The sequence below is a fragment of the Crotalus tigris genome, unplaced genomic scaffold (genome assembly GCF_016545835.1).
Source record: "Crotalus tigris isolate CLP2741 ecotype Arizona unplaced genomic scaffold, ASM1654583v1 scf7180000017582.600645, whole genome shotgun sequence".
NCBI lineage: Eukaryota > Metazoa > Chordata > Lepidosauria > Squamata > Viperidae > Crotalus > Crotalus tigris.
This window is the reverse complement of record NW_024096492.1, coordinates 35,656-58,278: the sequence shown is the minus strand read 5'-3', so window position 1 is coordinate 58,278 and position 22,623 is coordinate 35,656. Positions and strand designations below refer to the sequence as shown.

The 22,623-nt window shown below is 45.2% G+C and overlaps 1 protein-coding gene across 2 annotated transcripts in view; it reads right to left on the bottom strand.

The window, feature by feature from the left end:
• The window catches only part of PTAFR (platelet activating factor receptor), a 35,699-nt gene extending 13,076 nt beyond the window's left edge, over nt 1-22,623 (bottom strand). Inside the window, exons 1-3 of one of the 2 annotated variants that reach the window (XM_039360711.1) lie at nt 22,121-22,623; nt 6,568-6,722; nt 4,001-4,153 (exon numbers count right to left, since the gene is read on the bottom strand). In XM_039360711.1, the coding sequence (XP_039216645.1) occupies nt 4,001-4,066 (66 nt within the window). In that variant the 5' untranslated portion in view covers nt 4,067-4,153; nt 6,568-6,722; nt 22,121-22,623. Of the gene's footprint in view, nt 1-4,000; nt 4,154-6,567; nt 6,857-22,120 lie in introns of those variants that run through there. The other variant, XM_039360717.1, reaches the window with a different exon arrangement.

Genomic DNA, 22,623 nt, shown 5'->3' with positions numbered 1-22,623 from the left:
TTGTGCTGATCTCTCATTTCCCAATGAGAGAAGTTTCTGTTGGCAGCAGAAATTTGGCATTTCTCCCAAATCATCACAAACAACAACAACAAAAAAAAAAAACCAGAAAAAAAATGTGTGGTTAGGAACATTTAGACATCCTCTTTGAGCCCCAAAGGAAGAGAAATTGATACAAGAATAGAAAGATGCTATATATCAAGTGAGAAGCAATGAGTTTGGCCCAGTCTGTTGTTGAGGTTGACTGGTGAAATAAAGTAACAAATTGTGGTGGAAGGTAAGTCTGGACTCCTGAGAGGGAGGTGCTGCACTCCGGAGGGCAAAGAGGCCACAAAGCATGGAGAGCTTGGTCAAGAGAAAGAGAATTAAGAGGGCTCCTCCCTACAGATTCCCAGAGTATATCTAGTTGTGGGCTGCTTGGTGCTCTCTATGCTTGGTGGTTTTTTTGCAGTTGTTTCATTACCAAACTAAGTAATATCATCAGTGCTAGAAGGGAATGGGGTTGGAGTCGGTGTTCTTTGATTAGGTTGTTGTTTACTATTGTTAGCTTGTTAGTCTGAGTTGGTGGTTCCTTGATTGGGGCATTGTTTGCTTCTTAATTGTTGTTCAAATGTTAATCTTGCTGTTAATCTCTGCTTATCTGGGTGTTGATTGCTGGTGAGGAGGCTTTTTGTTTCTTTTTTGATTTTTTGATTGTATCTTTTCAATGGCATATAGATGTTGTTTATCTCTGCCTGTTGTTGGCTGATTTGTCTAAATGTCAGGCTTCCAGGAATTATCTAGTATTTCTGGACTTGGCTTGGTTTAGTAGGATATTCACAGTTTCCCAATTGAAGCTATAGTTAAGTCTGACTATATGTTGTGTAATTAAAGAGTTTGCATCATGTTTTCTGACCTAGTTGTTGTTCTAAGATACATTTTGCTAGTCTTTCATCTCTTGTGCTACATAGTTGCTGTTTTAGTCCCTTACATTGTATCTTGTAAACAATTCCTATTTTTTTCTTCTATTGGTAGAATATCATTGTGCAAATACAGCAGTTGCTTTAGTTTAGCTAGATTTTGTCTATAAATGAGGAACAATAAAGAATACTACTCAGACGTAACTCCATGTGTCTTGGGGGGCCTGACATAGATTAAGCCAATTAGAAAACTTTTGTTTTAGTGTATATGACCACACATCTCAGCATTATAACTTCAGATAGTTAAATAACAGAACTATCATTAGTATAAATGGTATAAACTATTTGATAATAATGATTGCATTTGGTAATAGATTTAACCATCAACAAACCACTTGGAAGTTACACTTCTCCGTTGATTTGTGGGAGAAGTGATGCAAAGTGGTATGCATTAAAGTGATACATTAGAACTCAAGATTTTAATGTCCTTTGTTCAACACAGCTATGAAGTTCTCAGTGGTGTCTGTGGACTTGTCACTCTAACACAGGCATGTCAAACTCGTGACATCATGTGACGTCACGTGATGTCACGGAGCTTTTTTGCCATTGCCAGCAATGGGGTGGGCGCGGCTCCGGTATGATGAAACCGGCCCACGGGCCAGCAGTTTGACACCCCTGCTCTAACATGTTCACAGGTTTGGTGGTAAAGAAATATCTTGTAAAGGGATAATTTTTATGCAGTACTTCATCAAAATGTGGCTCTTATATTTAAGAAATATATAACTACATGGAAAATAGAGGTGTATGTGCCCTTATCTGGCTTTTCCATGGCAAGTTTTTATTTTTAGTTTATTTTCCCCATGGCTGCATTTTTTTGTACCATCTTTTTGATGACTGGGTGAAACAGAAACCATAAGAATGTTTGTTCTGCCATTTTATATTCAAGAACCCTTGGCATCTTTTGCTGTAAAATTTCTATATTAGGTCACTTTGTCTTTACCCAAGCTAAAGAGATCCTCTTTTCACTCTTGTGGTCTTTTGATCTTATGGCGTCCTTTCCCAACCTTATGCCTTTCTGCTCATGCTGGGTTCTAGTTCTGAACATCATCAGTTTTGGTGGCAGCGGATGGAAAGATGATGGATTCCCATAGTCTGCAATAGGCCAGGGCAGGACAGCTGTTCTAGAGCAGCAGTTTGCAACCTTGACAACTTTAAGACTTGTGGACTTCAGCGCCCAGAATTCCTAAAGTTGTCAAGGTTGCTGACCTCTGTTCTAGAGCATTGGTCCCCACTTGGTTGACATCCAAAACTATAAGATCAAACTGCCCAGGCAGTGAAATTGCAAGCCCCTCCCAATATTAATTCTCACCCAAGGTGATGGATTCAAAACCAGGTGACCATGAGTTCTAGTCCTTGTGTAGGCATTGAAGTCAGCTTTGTGACTTTTTGCCAATCAGTTACTTTCTCAACCTAATCTCCTTATAGCTTTTGATTGTGTGGAAGACAGGAAAAACAAGAATTATGTACACGCTCCCTTAAGTTGTAAAAAAAAAAGATGGGGCATAAATCTAATAAAACAAATATGCTACTAAAATTAATAGTATCATTCAGAGGCAGAGTTTATTAAGGGAGAATTGTGTACTTGTTCAGTTCCAGAATGAAAAGCTTTGGAGTGTGGAGTCTTTAGTTCTGAATACATATCTTTTACGCTAGGCTCTGCTCGGTAGATTTCCACATGATAATAACTTAAAAGTAAAAAAGGAATGCACAGAATTTACAACAACTAAGTGACAACACTAGTTACCTTCTCTGGGCATGATCCAGCACAATTCTTTTAATTTGTGAAAATGTAATTCCACATTCTGGATAATAATTTCATTGATATTAGACTCTCTATTTTTAGTATAATTCCACTGTCAATTTTCCACTCATATAAAAAATCAGTTATACCCTTTCCTGGTCTGTTTGATTCTTCAACTTCCTGATACTGGAAATAAGATATTTTGAATGCTAACAGGATGCAACATAGTAACAACTTCTTGTTTGCTAAATTGAAAGAAAGACAGTAATTGAAGCCATGACAACAGAAGTTGTGTAAATGAAATTAACTTTATAATAAATTGGATCACTGTGCAAACCTATAATACAATATGGGAAGCCTAATCAATTTTTTGTTGTTTATTTTTAATGCAAGGTGGACTTAAGGCATGGGAACTCAAGGTTTCCGTATAGAATCCAGGTTACTACAAACTATCTACTTCTGTCCTTACAGACCAGTCATATACTGACACTAAAAAACCAAATGTGCAGAAGCACTTGCCATTTAAGGTAACAGTGCCCTGGTAGGATATTATGGATATTGATTAATCTTTTGTTAAATATTCTTCCATATTTCTGCCTGCCCAACTCTTGCCAACCAGTTTTGGTGCATGCCTGAAAAGCTGCATTGAAAACTGTCTACGATGTGATTATCAAAGACATTGTGGATAAGCATAGTGGTGGATAACTCATAGCTGACCTCCCTGTTTATGATAATTTTTTCTGGAGAAAGATAGCACCGATGCCAGAGAAGCCAATCAAAAGGAATTTTATCAGAAGGACTTCCATAGGTACGTATCCAAATAGGAATCGTTGGATATATACTGTGGCTCATAGATCCTCATAATCACTGCCAGTTCCTGGAGATTCCTGGCAATTTGTTTGTGAATTAGCATCATTTGAAGCTAGAAGGAACAACAATAGCCTTCTTCTCATTCTCTTCTATGGTTATTCTGACCATGCAGAAAGAGTATAATCTAAACAAGGCAGCAGGCAGGGAAGGATGGCTCTCCTGAGTATAGATTGACCAAGAATCTCTAAAATTTGCAACTGAGCTTATTTGTGGCATCTATTATTTCATGATCAGAATAATTATTTCTATTAAAATATTCATTATTGAGCCTAACTCCCTGATGAAGTATTTCTCTACAAACAATTCATTGGCAATATGCATATTTCTATAAAGTTCGTCTCAATATTTGGGATGAAAAAGCCTTGATTACAAAAGCTGGGTGCAGTCCTAGCACACTTAAATAATTTCATCTGTAAAAGCACCCATCACTTACCACAGCAAGGATGGATGTTCTTGAATGAGTCCAAGGTTTGGCCACAATGTAATGAGCGATGTCCATCAATAGAAGGCAAGTCTGTGGGTACGATGCCTCTTACATGCTATTACTTGAAGCATTTTCATGACATGCTGAATTCTACAGGCTCAACTGAAAATAACACAGGAAATCTACGTAGTCATTGGGAATGAAGAAACCATGTGTGTGTCATCCTCATTGCCAAACAGATGAAATGTTGAGCAAGTTTAAGAGGAAGATAACTTGCTACAAAAAGCTATAAGACAGCACTTATTATATATTTTATCCCCATCTGGAATGAAATGGGCAATAAAATACATTTAAATGGTGTAAATGTAGAAGTTGATGTTTCTGATCCAAGGAGCTACGGGATCAGCACTGACGAGTATGATATGTGTGAAACTGAACGGAGTTTGGATTTGCTTTAACTTATTTAAGATGAATGCAGTGTGTAAAACTGAATTTAAATTCTGAATCATCGAAGGCTTAGTCGGATCATAGTAGACTTGTTCATCTTGTGCATTTTGGCAGTTGTTAATTGCATCATGAGAGCAGCTTAGATGTAGTTGTTAAAACATCAGGCCAGAACTAGGAGACCATGAGTTGTAGTCCTACCTTAAGCACAAAGGCAGCTGGTTGACCTTTGGCCAATCACTTTTTCTTAGCCCTAGAAAGGAGGCAATGGCAAACCACCTTTGAAAAACCTTGCCAAGAAAACTTCAGGGACTTTCCCAGCCAGTCTCCGAGAATTGTACACAATTCAACAGAAGAAAAAAAAAACATATACCACATTAGTTTATCTAAAAATTATTTGCACAGAAAGCTATGATGTCAGCTACGTGATGTATAAAAAATAAAATGGGTGTAATACAGTTGCCTGGGTTCAGCTTGATAGAAAATCAGGAATGGCCCTATCATTTGGCAAAAAGAAGGAAGTCACCTCAAATGGCATTTACTTAGAAAAAAGGGCTGTGCTCTCTAAGCTAGGTTAATGACTTTTGGCATATTCCATCACTGATGTTACACACACACAAATCACATGGTCCTTCCATTGAACTTTTTGCACATATGAATGGGAAATGCACCATTGATTTGTCCTGGCAGGCAACAGAGATATGACCCAGCCCTCTTTCAAGGCGGCTTTATCAGGTCCTTTCCAGTATTGAATGCAAGTAGAGTTAGATTTTTTTCCTTTTGAAAATATTAACAGTTTACGCAGGGTTTCATTTCTCCCCTCCATTATACATGAATAATTGATCCATCCTTTTGGGGATGCGCAGGTAAAGATCCCAGGACTACAGGCAGACCTTTGGAAGAAAGCTAGGTTCTCTGTCTTGTTGGAGAATTCTCCAACTTCCAGACAATCATGAATGAGACATAAAAGATTCAACTTAAAAGAGGGACAAGGCAGATACTCTGGTCTGGTTTTGTGATAGCAACTACTGATGACTTCATTACACAGAATATTTTTCATGCTTGTGCTGTCACAAAGCATCAAACATAAGAGCAGAAAGATTGATAGTAGATTGTGAAAATCCAGGTTATGATTCCATTAGGCACATCAGAAAAGGGGATAATCAATACAAGAAAACAGCAAGCAAAAGGCAGCCTTGAAAGGATAGCATTTCAAGGTTTATTTAACAGTATAGATCCAAGCCATTTATCACCTGCTCCCATACAATCTATCCTGCAGTCTCAGCTCATTAGGATGACACATTTCACGGATCCCACTAAGGAAAGGCTTGAAATCCATAGCCAAGTTGGCTTTGTGCATGGCAAGGCCCATATTATGAGATTAATTGCCACTGAAGTCAGCTGCTTCATTGTTATAATTTGTTTCCCAAAGCCTTTAAATTATATTTGGTTAGGGTTTTTTCTGAAAATGTGTCATGGATGTTTTACTATACAGTTGTAAGGATTTGGCTTTTCTCCCATGCATTGGGCCAGCATGGTAATTTAATTTATTTCGTTAACATAGGGAGTGTTTGTTATCAATGAATAATAAGTGCCAATTCCAGTTATGCAGAAAGTGGGTGGCATGTAACATTTCCAATCAAAGAAAAACTTAACATCCAGGTGTCTATGCTAGAGAGGTCCATAGGATGGGGCTGAATGTTGACCCTCTTATGAGATGGGTAAATAAGCCACTGCCTCCCTTGGCAGAGGTTGGCTGGAGAATAGACAAGTAAGGCTTCCCTCAGCTGTTTCTCTCAAACGTCTCAGCTCTGCCTTTCATACTGGAAAACACACGCCTGCTGAGGTTCAGGTGCCATCACTCTACCAAAATATGTGATTCTGAATCTGGAATATGCCATCTCCTCTAACTTTCAGGTACCAAAGTATATTGGGCTGGCCTTGATGACTTGCCAGAGGTGGGACATCCAAGAGTGAAGCGTGTCATTTCATTACACCCCTTCCCTGCTTCTTCCACTCATATTATTTGAAATATGCCAATGTAACAAGCAGAGAGCAAATACAAAGAGATGCAAATACAAAGAAATACAGAGATCCTGATCGGTTCCAAAATAAAATTAAAAGGGACTTACCTCTGTGGTTTATAAATTAATCCCTCTAGCCTAGCAGATTATGGGAGACGAGGTTCTTCTCTATGAAGTAAATTTCTTCTCATGTTTCTGTCCTGGAAGTCCAGATTATTTCAGTGTGGTTTCTTCAGAAGTGTTGACTGATTATTTTTACTCTTCTGGAGAAAAAAGTTTTGGGAGAACACTAAGATTATCATACTGTATTACGTCTGTGGAAGGAGGAGTCCATTGTAATACCACATGCCACAGAAATGCTGGGAAATCCCAAAGGTTGCATGTCTGTCTGTGTGTGTGTGTGTGTGCGCGCGCGCGCGCGCGTGCATGATATATACATTCTGCAATTATTTGAACTTATTTCTCAACAGTAATAGCAGGAAGCAGAAGTTATGAGTGAGCAAGGTGTGGTCGGTCTCTTAGGTGAATGAGTCAAATTCATAAAACAGTTTAACCTAATTTTTGCCACATAGCTTATCCAGTCAATAGCCTGATCTCCCAGCTCGGTGCACGTAATAGAAATACAGAGGAAAATATCTGGTTGCAGAAAATGATTCTGTGAAATTTGCGCTATATTCTGTCGACTTTTATTTATTTGTATGGATATGTATATATTTACACAGCCTTTAAAAACCTTAGCTGTCGTTCTGCATGTACTAATGTTTGTCAAATGTTAAAGAACTGGTAACCAACATCTGAAACTCCAGCTTAGGTATTCTCCAGAGGAGTGGCAGCCTGAATATTTACTGTCTGAGACAAGTGAGTACTAGTGTAATGGAGGGTGGGCAGATATAGCGAAGTTCAGGAAATGAGAAGCAACTGGTAGGGAATTGCCATGAGAAGCAAGGAAATAAATTGAATGCTAGGAACCTGGTTGTCTAGGGTTTATAATTACCTAAAGGCAGAACAGTGGGAAGAGGGGAAAGTAAGCAAGCAGGAAATAACATAATTGGTTCATAGGGTGAGATAAAAGAGTTTATTAGCAGATAAAATGGATCTTTCAAAGAAATGGAGATAATTTCCCATTGCTGGAGAAAATTGTTAGGAACCCTGGACCTGAAGGAGAACTGGAGCAGTACTGGATGAAGTAAAACCAGACAAGAAGACCTAATGTCATCATGCTTAATGTCAGCTATGCTTAAATATTTTGGATATATAATTCAAGGGCAAGGATAATTTGGAGAAGACTCAAATACTCTGGAAAATCCAAGGGAATCAAAAAAGATTACAAAGATTCAAAGGAACAATTGCTGACATATAGTATGTCCTGCCAAAATTTTGTCAGCTGGGCCATGAAGAATCAGAAGTGTCTGAACAACATGGCCCTCTGGATTTTTGCAGTCCAATATAAAAATTAGTTCTCCAGCATGATGACTGAAGAATCCACCAATGGATTATTTCAGTTCCCCATTCCCTAATCAGATTAAATTGTCAAGTTGCCACGCCCCTCCTTGACTGGAACCTCCCAGTTTCATCTTAGTCTTTTGCCCATGAGAACGTAATAACTTGACTCTCAGACTCATTCTTCAGGCAGGTTAGACTATTAGAAACTGTTAACACCCATTAGTGGATTCTTCAATTTGGAGAATTAGAGGCTATCAGCCTCTGAGTATTTCCCTTGCAGAGGTTTCTGTCCCCTATTTCCTTTGAACAAGGGGGAAAAAACACAGTATTTTTCTCCCCTATTTCTGGGGAGTGGTTTTCCTCTCCCTATAGCTCAGCAGCCAACCGAGTCACCTTCCCGGCCCCTTTCAGGTCACTGGGGGGGGGGGTGGATTCCTTCTCTCTATATAGCTCAGCAGTCTGCTGAGTCTCCTTCCCAGTCCCTTCAGGGAAATCCATCGTCGGGACACACGGAGATTGCCTCCGTCGACGTCCCATCTCTCACGGCCGCCATTTTGAGGCCGCTCAGCCTTCTACTGTTTGCTTGCCTCCATCGACGCTCCGTCACTCGTCGCCATTTTGAGGCCCTTCAGCCTTTGCCGAAATCTCCTTCGGCCCAGGAAATCTCCTTCAGCAAATTATGAGCGCTGCGGGGGAGAAGAGAACTGCCTTAAATTTCCTCTCTCCGGCTGCTTTTTAGAGACGGAGGCCCTGCTAAGGCGCCATGAGCACTGTTGTGCCTAACAGCTGTTAGGCGCGACCCAACCAGCCTCTCCTAGCTTAAGGGACCTTAAGACAATAAGATTTTACTGGAGAGCTTTCTTATACATCGAAACCAGACCAGGGCTGGACACGACCGCCATTTTGCGAAGCATTAGTCTCCTCAAGGAACGTTTTGGAATTGCCTCACAGTTGCAGGTGCCATTTTGTGTAATCTAGTCACACCAATTTTAAAAACTAATACATATATTTTGGACTCAATTCTGGTCATAAGTCTAGGACTGTTTGAATAGACTGCTCTAATTGAAATAAGATTTACAATTACAAGATTTGTGGGTCCTTGCCAGCTTGCTGGCAAAAAGGTTATTAGGCCCTGCTTGCCTAACACTCCTTCACCTTAGCCTCTGCCACTCTGCACCTGGTTGCTTGCCAGGACCTGACCATTGCCACTATTGTGAGACGCGTGTGATTTCGTTACCACTTCGGCCACAGGACTGGGCATATGGATTGTCCTTAGCCTTGGTGACGAGCGCCTTCAAGCGCCCAGCGTGAGTCCAGCTTAGCCAGTGGGCCGGCTCATGCTAATTCACGTGCAGTCAGTCCCTCCACAGGGGGCAACTGATGTCTCTTGCAGAGTGAGCCAGTTCCAGAGCCTCATCTGGGACATTTCTCGACCACCATGGCAGACCTCATTGAGCCACTGCCTTTGGACACAGACAACCAATCTAGCCAAGTTGATCCGGTTCCAGAGGCGCCTAAGGGAAAGGCCAAAGCAAAATCCAAATACGGCAGGAAGGCAAGTAAGGCAAACGACAAGTAGGCCGATTGCACGCACAGAGCCCTGGAGAAGCAATTCTCCCGGGCCCAACGCTTGTCAGCTGGGCAAGGACATACGTCTCCACTCCCTCCACCTGCAGCTCCTAAGGCAGGAGCACAACTACTTGCTTCATCGCGGGCATGGTCACCGGAGCATGAGCATCAGCAGGTCTCGATTCTGACCTTTGGTCAGGGAGGGCAACCCCTCTTTGGGGAGGACCTCGAACTGCCAGGCCCCTCCATGGCACCCACAGCAACATTCACATCCACTGCTGTGGGACTTCGACCTCCGCAAGAGCCATCCTTTTCCGACCAGCTGCAATCATTGATATTGCAGGCGGTTCTTCAAGCCATGGCCTCATCGAGTCATCATCATCAAACGTCACCCTCATCAGCACCCACTACCTCATCACAACCTACACTCGATCGTACCGGCATGGTTTCACCATCCCACTCACCTGAATCCGATTCTTCCAGCGTTTCGGATTACATCGAGAAGGCAGACCGGTGGTCGGATTGCGAGGAGCCTCCACAAGACTCCCAGCCCATGGCAGAGCTTTTCAATACTTCTCTTTTTCCTTCCTTACTGCGCAGGGCTTGTGCAGCGGGTGCTCACCTCCGACCTGGTCCCCACCCCAGAGGCCTCCACCGGCCAAGACACAAATCCCCTGTTCTCCGAACCAGTGGTTCGGCGTCTGCAAATACCTTGCCCCCCCTTGTTCCTGAAGAATATTCAGAGACAATGGGAATCACCAGCAGCTCAGCCATCCCAAGGAGCGGCTGAACGCAAGATTGTTGACATGGCTCAAAACTTGTCGGACTTATTGGAGGTGCCCAAAGTGGATGAATCCCTAGCTCCACTTTTCTCAGCAGCCAGTCTGCCAGCAGATGTATCTGACGCCCTTAAGACGGAGGATAAGAAATCTGAACTAGCATTACGCAAAGTTCACCAGGCATCTGCATGGGCAACGAAGGTGGCAACCTCCACATCATTCTTCACCAGAATTTCCCTTACCTGGCTTAGACAGCTACAAGACAGAATTCCACTGGAGGAGGTCAGAGTACACCAGGACCCTGACCAAACTTATAACGACCTATGAGTGAGTATATGGTGGCTGTCTCCTTATACTCCGCAAAACACTCAGCCCGAGCAATGGCTTCCAGTGTAGTCGCTCGGAGACTGCTCTGGCTTAAAAATTGGAGGGCCGAAAGCAAACACAAGTGGCAGGCGGCCACTGCTCCTTTCAAGGGAGGCAGACTATTTGGGATGGCCTTAACTCCATACCTCATAGAAAACAAACAGAAACAAAAGGTCATCTCTCATTTGACAAGGAGAGCTAACAGACACTTTCTCCCCTATGGCCGCCATCAGTCCTTTCGGACTGATGCCACGGCAGAGACAGGACAAACATACAGGCCTTCAGCTCCCAAGACTGAACGTCCATTTGACAAGACAAATTATAGGGACCAGTCCTGGTACCAGAATCAGAGCCAGTCTTCCTTTCGTGGCAGAGGGGTTGTCCCTTCCGTCGTACCAAGTGACTTAGGGGGGACCCCTCCCATTGGTGGCAGACTCACCTTTTTCATCTGCCAATGGGAAAACACAACCACAGACTCCTGGGTTCTGCACACCATAAGGGAAGGCCTGTCCCTGGAGTTCAAATCCACACCCATAGACCATTTTGTCTCTTGTCCAACCCTGAGAAACCCAACAAAAAGAGGGCTCATGGAAGACGCCATTCAACATTTACTAAACATCAAAACCATAGAGGAGGTCCCCTTGACCCAGGTGGGACAGGGGTATTACTCCATCCTATTTGTAGTCCCCAAATCCTCAGAGGGATGGAAAGCAATCCTCGACCTCAAGGGTTTGAACCTTCATCTCCAGTATCGGAAGTTCAAAATGCAGATGCTCCATTCCATCTTGAGCATTCCATCTTAAGCAGTGTCAGGCAAGGAGATCTCATGACCTCAATAGATCTCACAGAGGCATATCTGCACATCCCCATCCTCCCGGAGCATCGCAAATTTCTGCGGTTTTGTCATCTCAACTGCCACTTCCAGTACAGGGCCCTACCATTCGGTCTTTTCTCCACCCACAGGGTCTTCACCAAGATCCTGGCGGTGTTGGCAGCACCCTTGAGATTGGTCCCGGTGCGCGTCCAGTACTATCTGGACGACATACTGATCCAATCAAATTCCATCACAACCGCCCACTCGGATTTGGCCCTTGCTATCAGGACTCTCCAGAACCATGGGTTCTTGATAAATTTCAAAAAGAGCCAGACGTCTCCCTCTACCCGCCTGTTACACCTGGGCGCGGTGATAGACACGGACTCTTGTCACGTGTTTCTCTCAGAAGAACGACGCATGAGTATCCAAGATCTGGTCCTCAGGGTGTGCAGGAACAGGGTAGTAGCACTAGCTCTGCTTTCCCAACTCCTGGGGAAGTTAATATCTAGCATAGCGATAGTGCCGTGGGCCTGACTAAATGCCCGGACCCTCCAATGGTTCCTGCTCCCATACCAGAGATGACACACCAGTTCCTCCAACCAGTTGGTGCGGATCCCACGCTAGGTGCTCCTCTCTCTCGACTGGTGGACATCTTCGGCCCTGCGCAAGGGGATTCTTTTCAAGGAGCCTCGCCGTATACTGGTGACCACGGACGCAAGTCTCTTCAGTTGGGGTGCACACTTCCAAACTCAGATGGCTCAGGGACAGTGGTCACAGTCAGACCTGAAGCACAACATAAATTGGTTGGAGCTCAGGGCGATCCATCTGGCCCTCAAGCACTTCCAAACTGTGATCAGGGGTCAACATGTGCTGGTCCTAACGGACAGTGTGGCTGCAAAAGCTCATGTGAACTGGCAAGGGGGCACTTGATCCAGGTCCCTCATTACGGAGGCTCAGGCATTGGGCTCCTGGGCAGAGAGCAACCTGCTTTCCATCAGGTCCGAGCACATCTCGGGAGAGGCGAATCGACAGACAGACTTTCTCAGCAAGTCGATAGTGGACCATTTGGAGTGGAGATTATACCTGGATATCTTCAAGGAGGTCTCGGACAGGTTTGGCCATCCAATTGTGGACCTGTTTGCCTCTCTGGAGAATGCCCAGCTTCCCAGATTCTTTTCACGCTTCCCCTCTTGGGGAGTGGAGGGGATGGACACGCTACGCAGCCCATGGCCACAAGGCCTTTTGTATGCCTTTCCCCCGCTACCTCTACTTCCAGCAGTTGTCAGGAAGATCCTGGAGGAACAGGCAGAGTTAATCTTTATTGTACCTCACTGGCCCAAAAGGCCGTGGTTCACAGACCTAGTGAGCCTCTCCACCTCACCTCCATGGCGGATTCCCAACAGTCGCATATGGTTATTGCAGGGGGATCTGGAACATCCAGACCCCCAATGGCTCCAGTTGGCCGCTTGGCACTTGAACGTCGCACTCTGACACAGGAGTCATATTCGTCAGGGGTGATTGACATGATCCAGGCTGCCCGGAGATCAGCGACTAACCGCATTTACGATCAGACTTGGCGGAACTTCTGCCACTGGTGCGACAGTAATCACCTGCTTCTTTCTGAGGTAACCATACCAAGGGTCTTACACTACTTGTTGGAGGGCGTCAACAAGGGGTTGGCACCCAACACCATTCGTAGACAGGTAGCGACTCTTTCCACAGTGCTTTCCTGGGACTCATCAGAGTCCTTGTCTTAGCACCCTCTGGTTCGCTCCTTTCTTAAAGGAGTTACCAATAGCAGACCACCCATGGTCCACAGGTATCCCTCCTGGGAGCTGCCCCAGGTTCTGCAGGCCCTAAATTCCCCACCCTTTGAACCCATTAGAACTTGTTCCCTGCGGTACCTGTCACTCAAGGTTTCCTTCCTGATAGCCATTACCTCTGCCAGACATATCTCAGAACTGGCCGCTTTATCTATCAGGAAGGACCTGTGCACGTTTCACGAGGACAGGGTGGTTTTTAGGTTAGATCCCTCCTTTATCCCTAAGATTAACACAGTGTTTCATAGGTCACAGGAGGTTATTCTGTCACATGATTTGGAATGGCAATGGCACACATTGGACATATGTAGAGGCTTGCGCTGTTATATCAAACGGCGGCCTTTCGTAAGTCTGAAGCCCTGTTTGTATCCTTTCAGCCTTCATCCATGGGGCAAAAGGTATCCGCCTCAACCATAGGCAGGTGGATCAGAGCGTGCATAGCAGGAGCTTACGTGTCACTTGCCCTGCCAGTTCCTAGTCATGTGACGGCACACTCCACCCGCAGTGCTGCCACATCTGCGGTGTGGGCAACGCAAGCATCCATAGAGGACATTTGCAGGGTGGCGACATGGTCTTTGCCCTCCCCTTTCATTAGGCATTACCGTTTGGACAAATTTGCCTCGGCTGAGGCCTCCTTTGGTAGATGAATCCTCCAACAGGTAGTGCCAGCATCAGGATCACAGGCCCCAACTGACTCCCTCCCGTAGGGACAGCAGGAGCTTTGGTAAGTCCCATTGGTGGATTCCTCAGTCATCATTTACTTTTGACCCTGTGAGAGAAGGAGCATTGGCTTACCTGAATGCCTCTTCTCAGCATGATGATGAAGAATCCACGCCCTCCCCTCTAGAGATCAGTTAGGTCCGTGCCAGGAGGTTGTTTTTCCTTATACCTGCTCTGAGAGTCATCACATCAAACTGTTGTCATTGGCTACGCCTTCAGTGAAACTGGGAGGTTCCAGTCAAGGAGGGACATGACAACTTGACAACTTAGTCTGATTGGGCAGGAGGACTGAAATAACCCATTGGTGGATTCTTCATCATCATGCTGAGAAGAGGCGTTCAGGTAAGCCAACGCTCCTTCTCTCACAGGGTCAAAAGTAAACAACTCTACCACAAGAGATGGATGGAAATTGTATCTTCTGCCCCAAAGAAATTTTCTTCTAGTTCTTTTCATAGAAGGGGGCATGGTATAAACAAAAGATTTGTTATAAACTTCTCAGTAGAGAATTTTTGCATTCCAAGCTTTTTGGTTAAAGCAGTTCAGTTTCAATATTTGGAGGCTGGAAGACATGACTGGAGGCAGAAATCATGTTTGGGACTTGTTTATAGTGGTTTTAAAGCTTATCTGGATTTCATTGTTGTTGTTTTTTTGATGTGTACTAATGAGTTGTATTTTACAATTTAGCCTAACTGATACTATAGGTAATAAGGAAGCTTTGTCCAAAAAAAGGGCAAAAAATACACTAATCAGATACATTCAATAGGTTTGGACTGCAAATATCTAGATGACTTTATATAGTAGCAAAAGGTTTTCTGTATTTGTTTGTATCTATTCAGTGGGCCTTTAGTTTTTTGTTGCCCAGATCTGTTAGTCTAATTAATATATAATCTTAAGTAGCTCTAGATATTTTTCACTAATCAGAAGTAGTTTTCATGAACTACAGTAAAAGGCTAGAGATTCCTAACATAAACATTGCTCTTCCTAGAAATGCTTTTCAGGAGAAATTATATATTTTTAGTATCTGTTGCTCTGTGTGGGCTGGTTTACAGAAATATGACTTTTATTTCCTTTCTTGGAAATTACAATAAATTCTGACTTTTATTCAATCCAAATTCATTTATTAGCTGTCTTTGTGAGTAGCTGCTTGTGTTTTCATAACTCACTGGTCAATTTATCAGAATTCTTAACAGAATCCATGGAATAAGGCAATATGGTATTGGGATTTGCTAGCATTACAGTTCTGTGAAGGGGCCTTTTTATAGCATGGGTGGAGAAGATGTGACCTTCCAGATAGGCTCAAAGATCTCTATCTTTGGGCTTTAGGGAGAGAAACAAAATTATCTGCATCATTAGCACCGAGGAAGAGTTGTCTGGCTTATTCTTCCCAGGAGCACCTCCAGATCTAGAACCAATGTTATTCTGCTGCTTCAGCATAGCAAGCTATGGAAATTAACAATATCCATTTCAAATCATTATGTGCTGATACGCATGACTTTTTGCATTCTTATTTTGCTTAAATTCTTATCCTATAACTAAGTAGCCATATGTAGATTGCAGAAGTTGTCAGGAGATGAGGGGTTGGGGGGGGAGCTGCAACTTCATTATGTTGCTAGTGTTATTCACATGTGATCAGAGGCACCAGGAGTTGCACAATGCCTTTGGACAGAGCCATTGGTGCTTTAAGAATTGAGAAGCTATTTCTCAAAATGTTCAAAACCTCCACTTGCAATTCCATCAGTAATATCCCCAAGTGTCTAGAAAAGATAAATACCAGGTCTGTTTGTAATATGACTGATTTCATCTACAATTATGTGATAGACAAGAAAAAAGACCTAACATATTCAAACTAGTTAAGGAAAGGCAGGTATCCTGCCGTGTTAGACATATACCCTCCTAGATCCTTCCTCAGCCATGATCCTCTGGAAAATCTTTTTAAAAAAAGTTTTATTAAGGATTTTTATTAAGGTTTTAACAATAATAAAATATAATACAAACTGAACTCAAAGAGGGAAAAGAATAGGAAAAATTAACTATAAAGTGCAAAGAAAAAAGGAAGAGAAATGAAACAGAGAAATAGGAATTTTTTAAAAAAAAATGACTTCTGATAATCATAACAAGTACAAACTAACTTAACATTTATCCACCCCTAAAAGGTTATAGTCTACCCCTTATCCATTCACAAATCCGTGAATCACTAATGTTTCTGTCCAGATATCAGCAAAAATTTCATAAAAAGTACCCAGAATTTTATAAACATATGTGTTTATAAAATCACACAAATCGACTTTGTATTCCTTCCTTTTGTTTTTAGCAGTTTTGGTCCTGAGTTCATTCAGAAGCTGTCGTAGGATTTAATATTCCTTCACTTTTTCTTTCTCCCATCTAGTTTTAAAGAGTACCTGAGGGACGTCAGTTCTCCAGCATGAAGAATGGAGAATCCACGAATGGGTTAAATCAGCTCTCCTACCCAATTAGACCAAATAAGCCAAGTTACCACCCCCTTCTGGGCTGGGTCATGCCCCCAGTTTTGATTTGGTCTCAGCCCAAGAAGGACGTGCTAACTTGGCTCCTAGCAATTTGAATACAGGCAGTTGTAGAGTTATTTTCTTACATTCATGGATCCTTCTCCTTTTGGGGCCATCCGATCAGCGCTGGGATCATCACTGCCCCAGGTGGTTTTTTTCTTTTATTCCTTTTGTTTTCTGGCAAGGCTGACTGGTAAGAGGAGCTCAGCTGTTCGTTTTGGGCACCTCGCGACAAACAATTGTTTTTCTACATCAGGCTTTGGTTCCTAGGATCCTTAAATAAGCTTTCTTACTGTGTTTAAGGGGATTTTTCCATAAGGTTTGCTTACCGGATTGTTCTGGCCGCCATTTTGAAGCGCCACGTGGCGTCCAACAGGAGTTCTCTTTTGGCCTTCCTTGCTTCAGGGGGGTCTCTTTGAATCTCTTTTGCTTGGCAGTTTTCCTCAAACGGCGTTTGGGGCCAATTTAAGCACAATTGCCCTGATAGTTTTCTGTCCTTTAAAGACCGAGTTGCAGCCGCCATTTTGAATCGCGCCACGTAATCGTAGGCCAGTGCTCCGGGCAGAGCAACAACACAGCAACTCAGGCCTATTACAGGGAACAGTAATCCTTTATCACCGTTTCCATTGTTCTGGAATATTCATTGGGGCCTGATTGCCATAGTCTGCATCTAGTGGCAAGGCTGGATATCGTGAGGCCACCACTAAGTGAGATGCATGTGATCCGTCACTAAGTGCAACTTTGAGCTCCACGGTGGCTCTTTCGCATTTGCTTCATCTCCTTAAGTGACATGCGACATCCATCGCTAAGTGTGACTCCGAGCTTGCCAGTGGGCCGGAGATCACAGATCCACATGCAGGCCAGGACTACTTCGGTGGGACATAGTGCATCTCTTGCAGACCCTTCAGCATTACGCTGGAATAAATCTCGTTTCTCAAATGGCAGATAACACTGAGCCACAGGCTTCTACCTCTGGTAGTTACTCAAAGCATAAGTCTTCCAACTAGGAAGCAGCTACAAAAATAAGGTTAGTATGGGAAGGAGAGCTTCCAAGGCAGCCAAGAAGCAGGCCAGCCACACTCACCATGCCTTGGAGAGGCAATTTTCACGTGCTCAAAAAAGGGCATGAGTGGAAACGGTCGCTGTGACCCCTGCTACGCTAACGTCTACTCGTGAGTCTCGGTTTGAGCCTACTGCACCCGCATGGTCCCCAGAACAGGGCCCTGGCCAGGGTTCTTCACCTGGTTATGGGCAAGAGCACCTTTCCTTGTTCCAAGAGGACATGAGACTTCTAGGCCTTCCACAGGCTTCTGAAGCCACAGAGAATCCGACCTTTACTGATCAGTTACAGATCCCAATGACCACGTTTACTCCCACCACGGCTGGTATTAGACCAGCAGAGCAACCATCTTTCTCTGACCAACTGCAGGCCATGATTTCTCAGGCTGTTGCACAAGCAATGGCGTCCACGGGGAAGCCAGAGGCGACCTTTGCACCACTGTCTCCCATGGCTTCGCCGGGTCCATCACAGTCAGGTGAGTATCGATACCTGGATCCTACCTCGCCCCTTTGTTCAGGTGAGAGTGAGGTTTCCGAGTATGCGGGGTATGTTCATGCAGAAGTTGGACGATGAAGAAGCTCCCTCGGAGACTCCTCCCCTTGTGGGGTTATTCAACCCTTCATTCTTACCGTCTCTGCTTTGTAAGGCCTGTACTACGGCAAGATGGGTCTTGACCAGAAGCCGGATCAGGCACCTAGTCAGGAGTCCGATCCATTGTTTTCAGAACCAGTAGTCAAGAACCAACAGATCCCTCGCCCTCCTATGTTCTTGAACTCAATCCAGGGGCAATGGGGTTCACTGGGTACCTTTTCCTCCAGTGGGATTGACCGTAAGTTGATGGACACAGTATCAGCCCTGAATCAGGCACTAGAAGTGCCTGGCGTGGACGAATCTCTAATTCCCATCATTTCAGATTCCAAAGTGCCTGGGAACATGGCAGAGGTGTTGAACGCCGAGGACAGGAAATCCAAGGTGTCCCTCTGTAGGACATACCAGGCTTCGGCTATTAGGGCATCTACCTCAACTTCATTTTTTGCCAGGATATCTTTGATTTGGCTCCATGAGCTCCAGTCCAGAATGTCCTCGGAAGAGGTAAGAGTCCATCAGGACTTAACCAAATTGCGGGCGGCTCTGGAGCATATGGCAGACGTGTCCCTTTAGGCAGCCAGATTTTTGGCCCATGCAATAGCCTCCAACGTCACCACGCGGCACTTATTCTGCTCAGGAGTTGGAGAACTGACACCAAGCATAAATGGTGCGTTGCTGCCACTCCATACCAGGGTGGGCGTCTTTTTGGAGAAGCCCTTTCCCCCTACCTAGTGGAAAACAGGGAAAAACAGAGGGTACTTTATCACCTATCCAAAAGATCAGGAGATTGATTTTTCCTCTATGGATGCCGACATTCCTTTCAATCAGGGGCCTTCCTCACAGCCTTTCCCACAGGGCCAGACCGTCCGTTTGACCGGTCCGGGTACAGGGACCCGGTACAGATCTAGACAGCAGGCTCAGAGGAAGTGGCCCTATTGGGGCAGGGGAGATAGTCCTTTTCGTAGATCAAAGTGACTCGGGAACATCTCCTCCCATAGGCGGCAGACTGAATCACTTCATACGCCAATGGGAGGCCACGACCACGGACGCTTGGGTGCTAGACAACATCAAAGAAGGACTGTCTCTGGAGTTCGTAGCAAGACCCTCTTGACGTTTTATTGCATGTCCCCCGTCGAGAAATCCAGTAAAGAAAAGGCTCATGGAAGAGGCCATTCAGCATCTCTTAAGTATAAGGGCCATAGAGAGGGTGCCAACAGGCCAACTAAGACAGGGATTTTATTTCATCCTATTAGTGATTCCCAAGGCCTCGGGGGGTTGGAGAGCAATACTCGATCTCAAATTCCCACCTCTCATATTGCAAATTCAAGATGCAAACACTTCATTCCATTCTGGCCAGTGTCCGACGGGGGGATTATATGACATCAATAGACCTTACGGAGGCGTACCTCCATATTCCCGTCCATCCGAACTACCGTCAATTTCTCAGGTTCAGCTATTCCAACAACCATTATCAGTACAGGGCCCTGCCGTTCAACGTCTCATCGGCTCCCAGGATTTTCACCAAAGTACTGGCGGTGCTCACCGCACGTCTCAGATCGCTACCAATCCGAGTCCAATGTTATCTGGACGACATTTTGATCCAGTCTTCCTCTGCCCTGACAGCCCAAGAGGATTTGGCCTTAACTATAAAGAGGCTTCAAGACCACGGATTTTCGGTCAACTTCCGAAAGAGTCACCTGAGGCCTTTGACCCGCCTCTTACACTTGGGCGTGGTGATAGACACTGTCCTCTGCCAGGTCTATCTATCCCGGGAACAGCAGGACAGCATTCGAGACATGGTCCTCAAGGTTCGCAGGGAGTGGGTAATGGCACTGGCCTTACTTTCCCAACTGTTGGGAAAGATGATATCTTGCATTGCTATAGTGCCTTGGGCCAGACTTCACTCCAGACACCTACAATGGTTCTTGCTTCCACATCAAAGACTGGGCACAAGCTCTTCCACACAAAGGGTATGGGTTCCATCTCAGACCCTAAAATCCCTCCAGTGATTGACCTCCCCAGCATTAGCCAAGGGGTCCCTTTTCAGGGAACCTGCCCGGCTAATCCTGACCACGGATGCCAGTCTGTTCGGCTGGGGAGTGCACCTCCAATCTCAGTTGTCTCAGGGCCGGTGGTCCAGGCTAGACCTGAAGCACAACATCAACTGGTTGGAGCTCAGAGCTATACATCTGGCCCTTCGTCACTTCCGTGACACAGTCGCAAGGTGCCATGTGCTCATTCTCATGGACAATGTGGCGGCAAAGGCTCATGTCAACCAGCAAGGCGGTACTCGATCTCGGTCTTTCATGGCCGAGGCCCAGTTGTTGGGATCATGGGCAGAACAGAACCTCCTTTCCCTGAGAGCCGAGCACATTTTGGGCAAGGCGAATCGGCAGGCGGGCTACTTGAGCCGCTCGCCAATAGACCATTCCGAATGGCGTCTGCATCCGGATCTCTTCAGGGAGATCGCGCAGAGATTCAGTCAACTGATTCTCGACCTGTTCGCCTCTCTGACAAACTCACAGCTTCCACGGTTTTTCTCTCGGTTCCTCTCCCCAGGGGCAGAGGGGAGGATGCCCTTCGCAGCCCATGGCCGGGGGTACTATTGTATGTGTTTCCCCTTCTCCCCCTGATTCCGGCAGTCATCAGGAAAGAGCAAGTGGAGGTGATATTCGTGGCCCCACACTGGCCAAGGCGTCCATGGTTCACAGATCTTGTGAGCCTCGCCATAGCTCCTCCGTGGAGGATCCCTCTGGGTCAGATAGCACTATCACAGGGAGTCATACAAAATCCAGATCCACAGTGGCTCCAGTTAGCCGTCTGGCATCTGAACGCCGGTTCTTAGCACAGGGGTCATATTCATCGGGTTATTTCAATGATTCAGGCCGCCAAAAGGCCGGTGACGAATCGCATTTACGATGCCACACGGAAAATTTTTTGCCACTGGTGTGAGCGTCAACACTTAGCCATCTCGGAGGTGACTATTCCACGGCTCCTAGAATATCTGTTGGAGGGTGTGGACAAGGGCCTAGCGCCCAACACTATCCGCAGACGGGTGGCGGCTCTCTCCACGGTATTCACTTGTGACAACTCGATGTCATTGGCCCAGCACCCCAGGGTACGTTCTTTTATTAAGGGGGTCACGAACAGCAAACCACCCGTAGTTCATCGGTATCCCACTTGGGAGTTATCGCGAGTCCTACAGGCTATTGCCGGGTCACCCTTCGAACCCATCAGAACTTGCAACCTACGCTCCTTGTCTCTCAAGATGGCTTTCTTGGTTGCGGTGACCTCGGCTAGGTGCATCTGAGAGCTGGCAGCCCATTCTGTCAGGGACGACTTATGCGTCTTTCACCAAGACAGAGTGGTCCTGTGGTTGGACCCATCTTTCATTCCTAAAATTAGTACCATGTTTCACAGGTCACAGGAAATCATGTTACCGGACTTTTGTCCTAACCCGTCTCATGATTTGGAACAGCAATGGCATACTGTGGATGTCCGCAGGGCATTGCATTATTACATCAAACGGACAGCTGCCTTTCGCAGATTGGAAGCCCTTTTTGTTTCATTCCAACTCGCCTCTAAGGGTCAGAAGGTCTCTTCTACCACCATCGGCAGGTGGATCAAGGCCTGTATTGCAGAGGTGTATCAGTCACGCTTCTTGCTGGTTCCAAGTCATCTGACAGCACACTCCACCCGTAGTGCCACTACATCTGCTGCATGGGCAACGCAAGCGTCCATACAGGATATTTGCAGAGCGGCGACGTGGTCCTCACCTTACCCTTTTGTGTGGTATTGCAAGCTCAATAAGTTTGCTTCTGCAGAGGCCTCTTTTGGCCAAAGGATGTTACAGCAGGTAGTGCCGGTGGCACTGACACAGGCCCAGCCTGCTTCCCACCCATAGGGACTAGAGGGCTTTGGTAAGTCCCATTCATGGATTCTCCATTCTTCATGCTAGAGAAGGGGCACTGTCTTACCTGAACGCCTTTTCTCAGCATGATGAGTGGAGAATCCACCCCCATCCCTTGTCCACAGTCAGGTCCAGTGTCAGGGATCTGGGAGCCAACACATCGTACAGTCATTTGCTTCGCCCTTTTCGAAACTGAGGGCGTGACCCAGCCCAGCAGGGCGTGGCAACTTGGCTGATTTGGTCTAATTGGGCAGGAGAGCTGATTTAACCCATTCATGGATTCTCCATTCATCATGTTCAAGTAAGACAATGCCCCTTTTCATGCTCTTTGGGGAAAGGCTCAAAATTTAGAAGCAACAATAGATTTCCCTAGGGAATGTCTGCCTGGCCCTATACATGTGGTGACATGTTAGATACGGCTTTGCATCAGGGCGTCAGTGTCTGGCAATATGCATAGCAAACTGTGATGAAGGCAAAATGACGTGACAATCACTCAGCAATGCAATTACACACAGCAACATTTAAGTGATGTCATTATTACATGTGTCATTATTTGGCTCCCCTTCACCT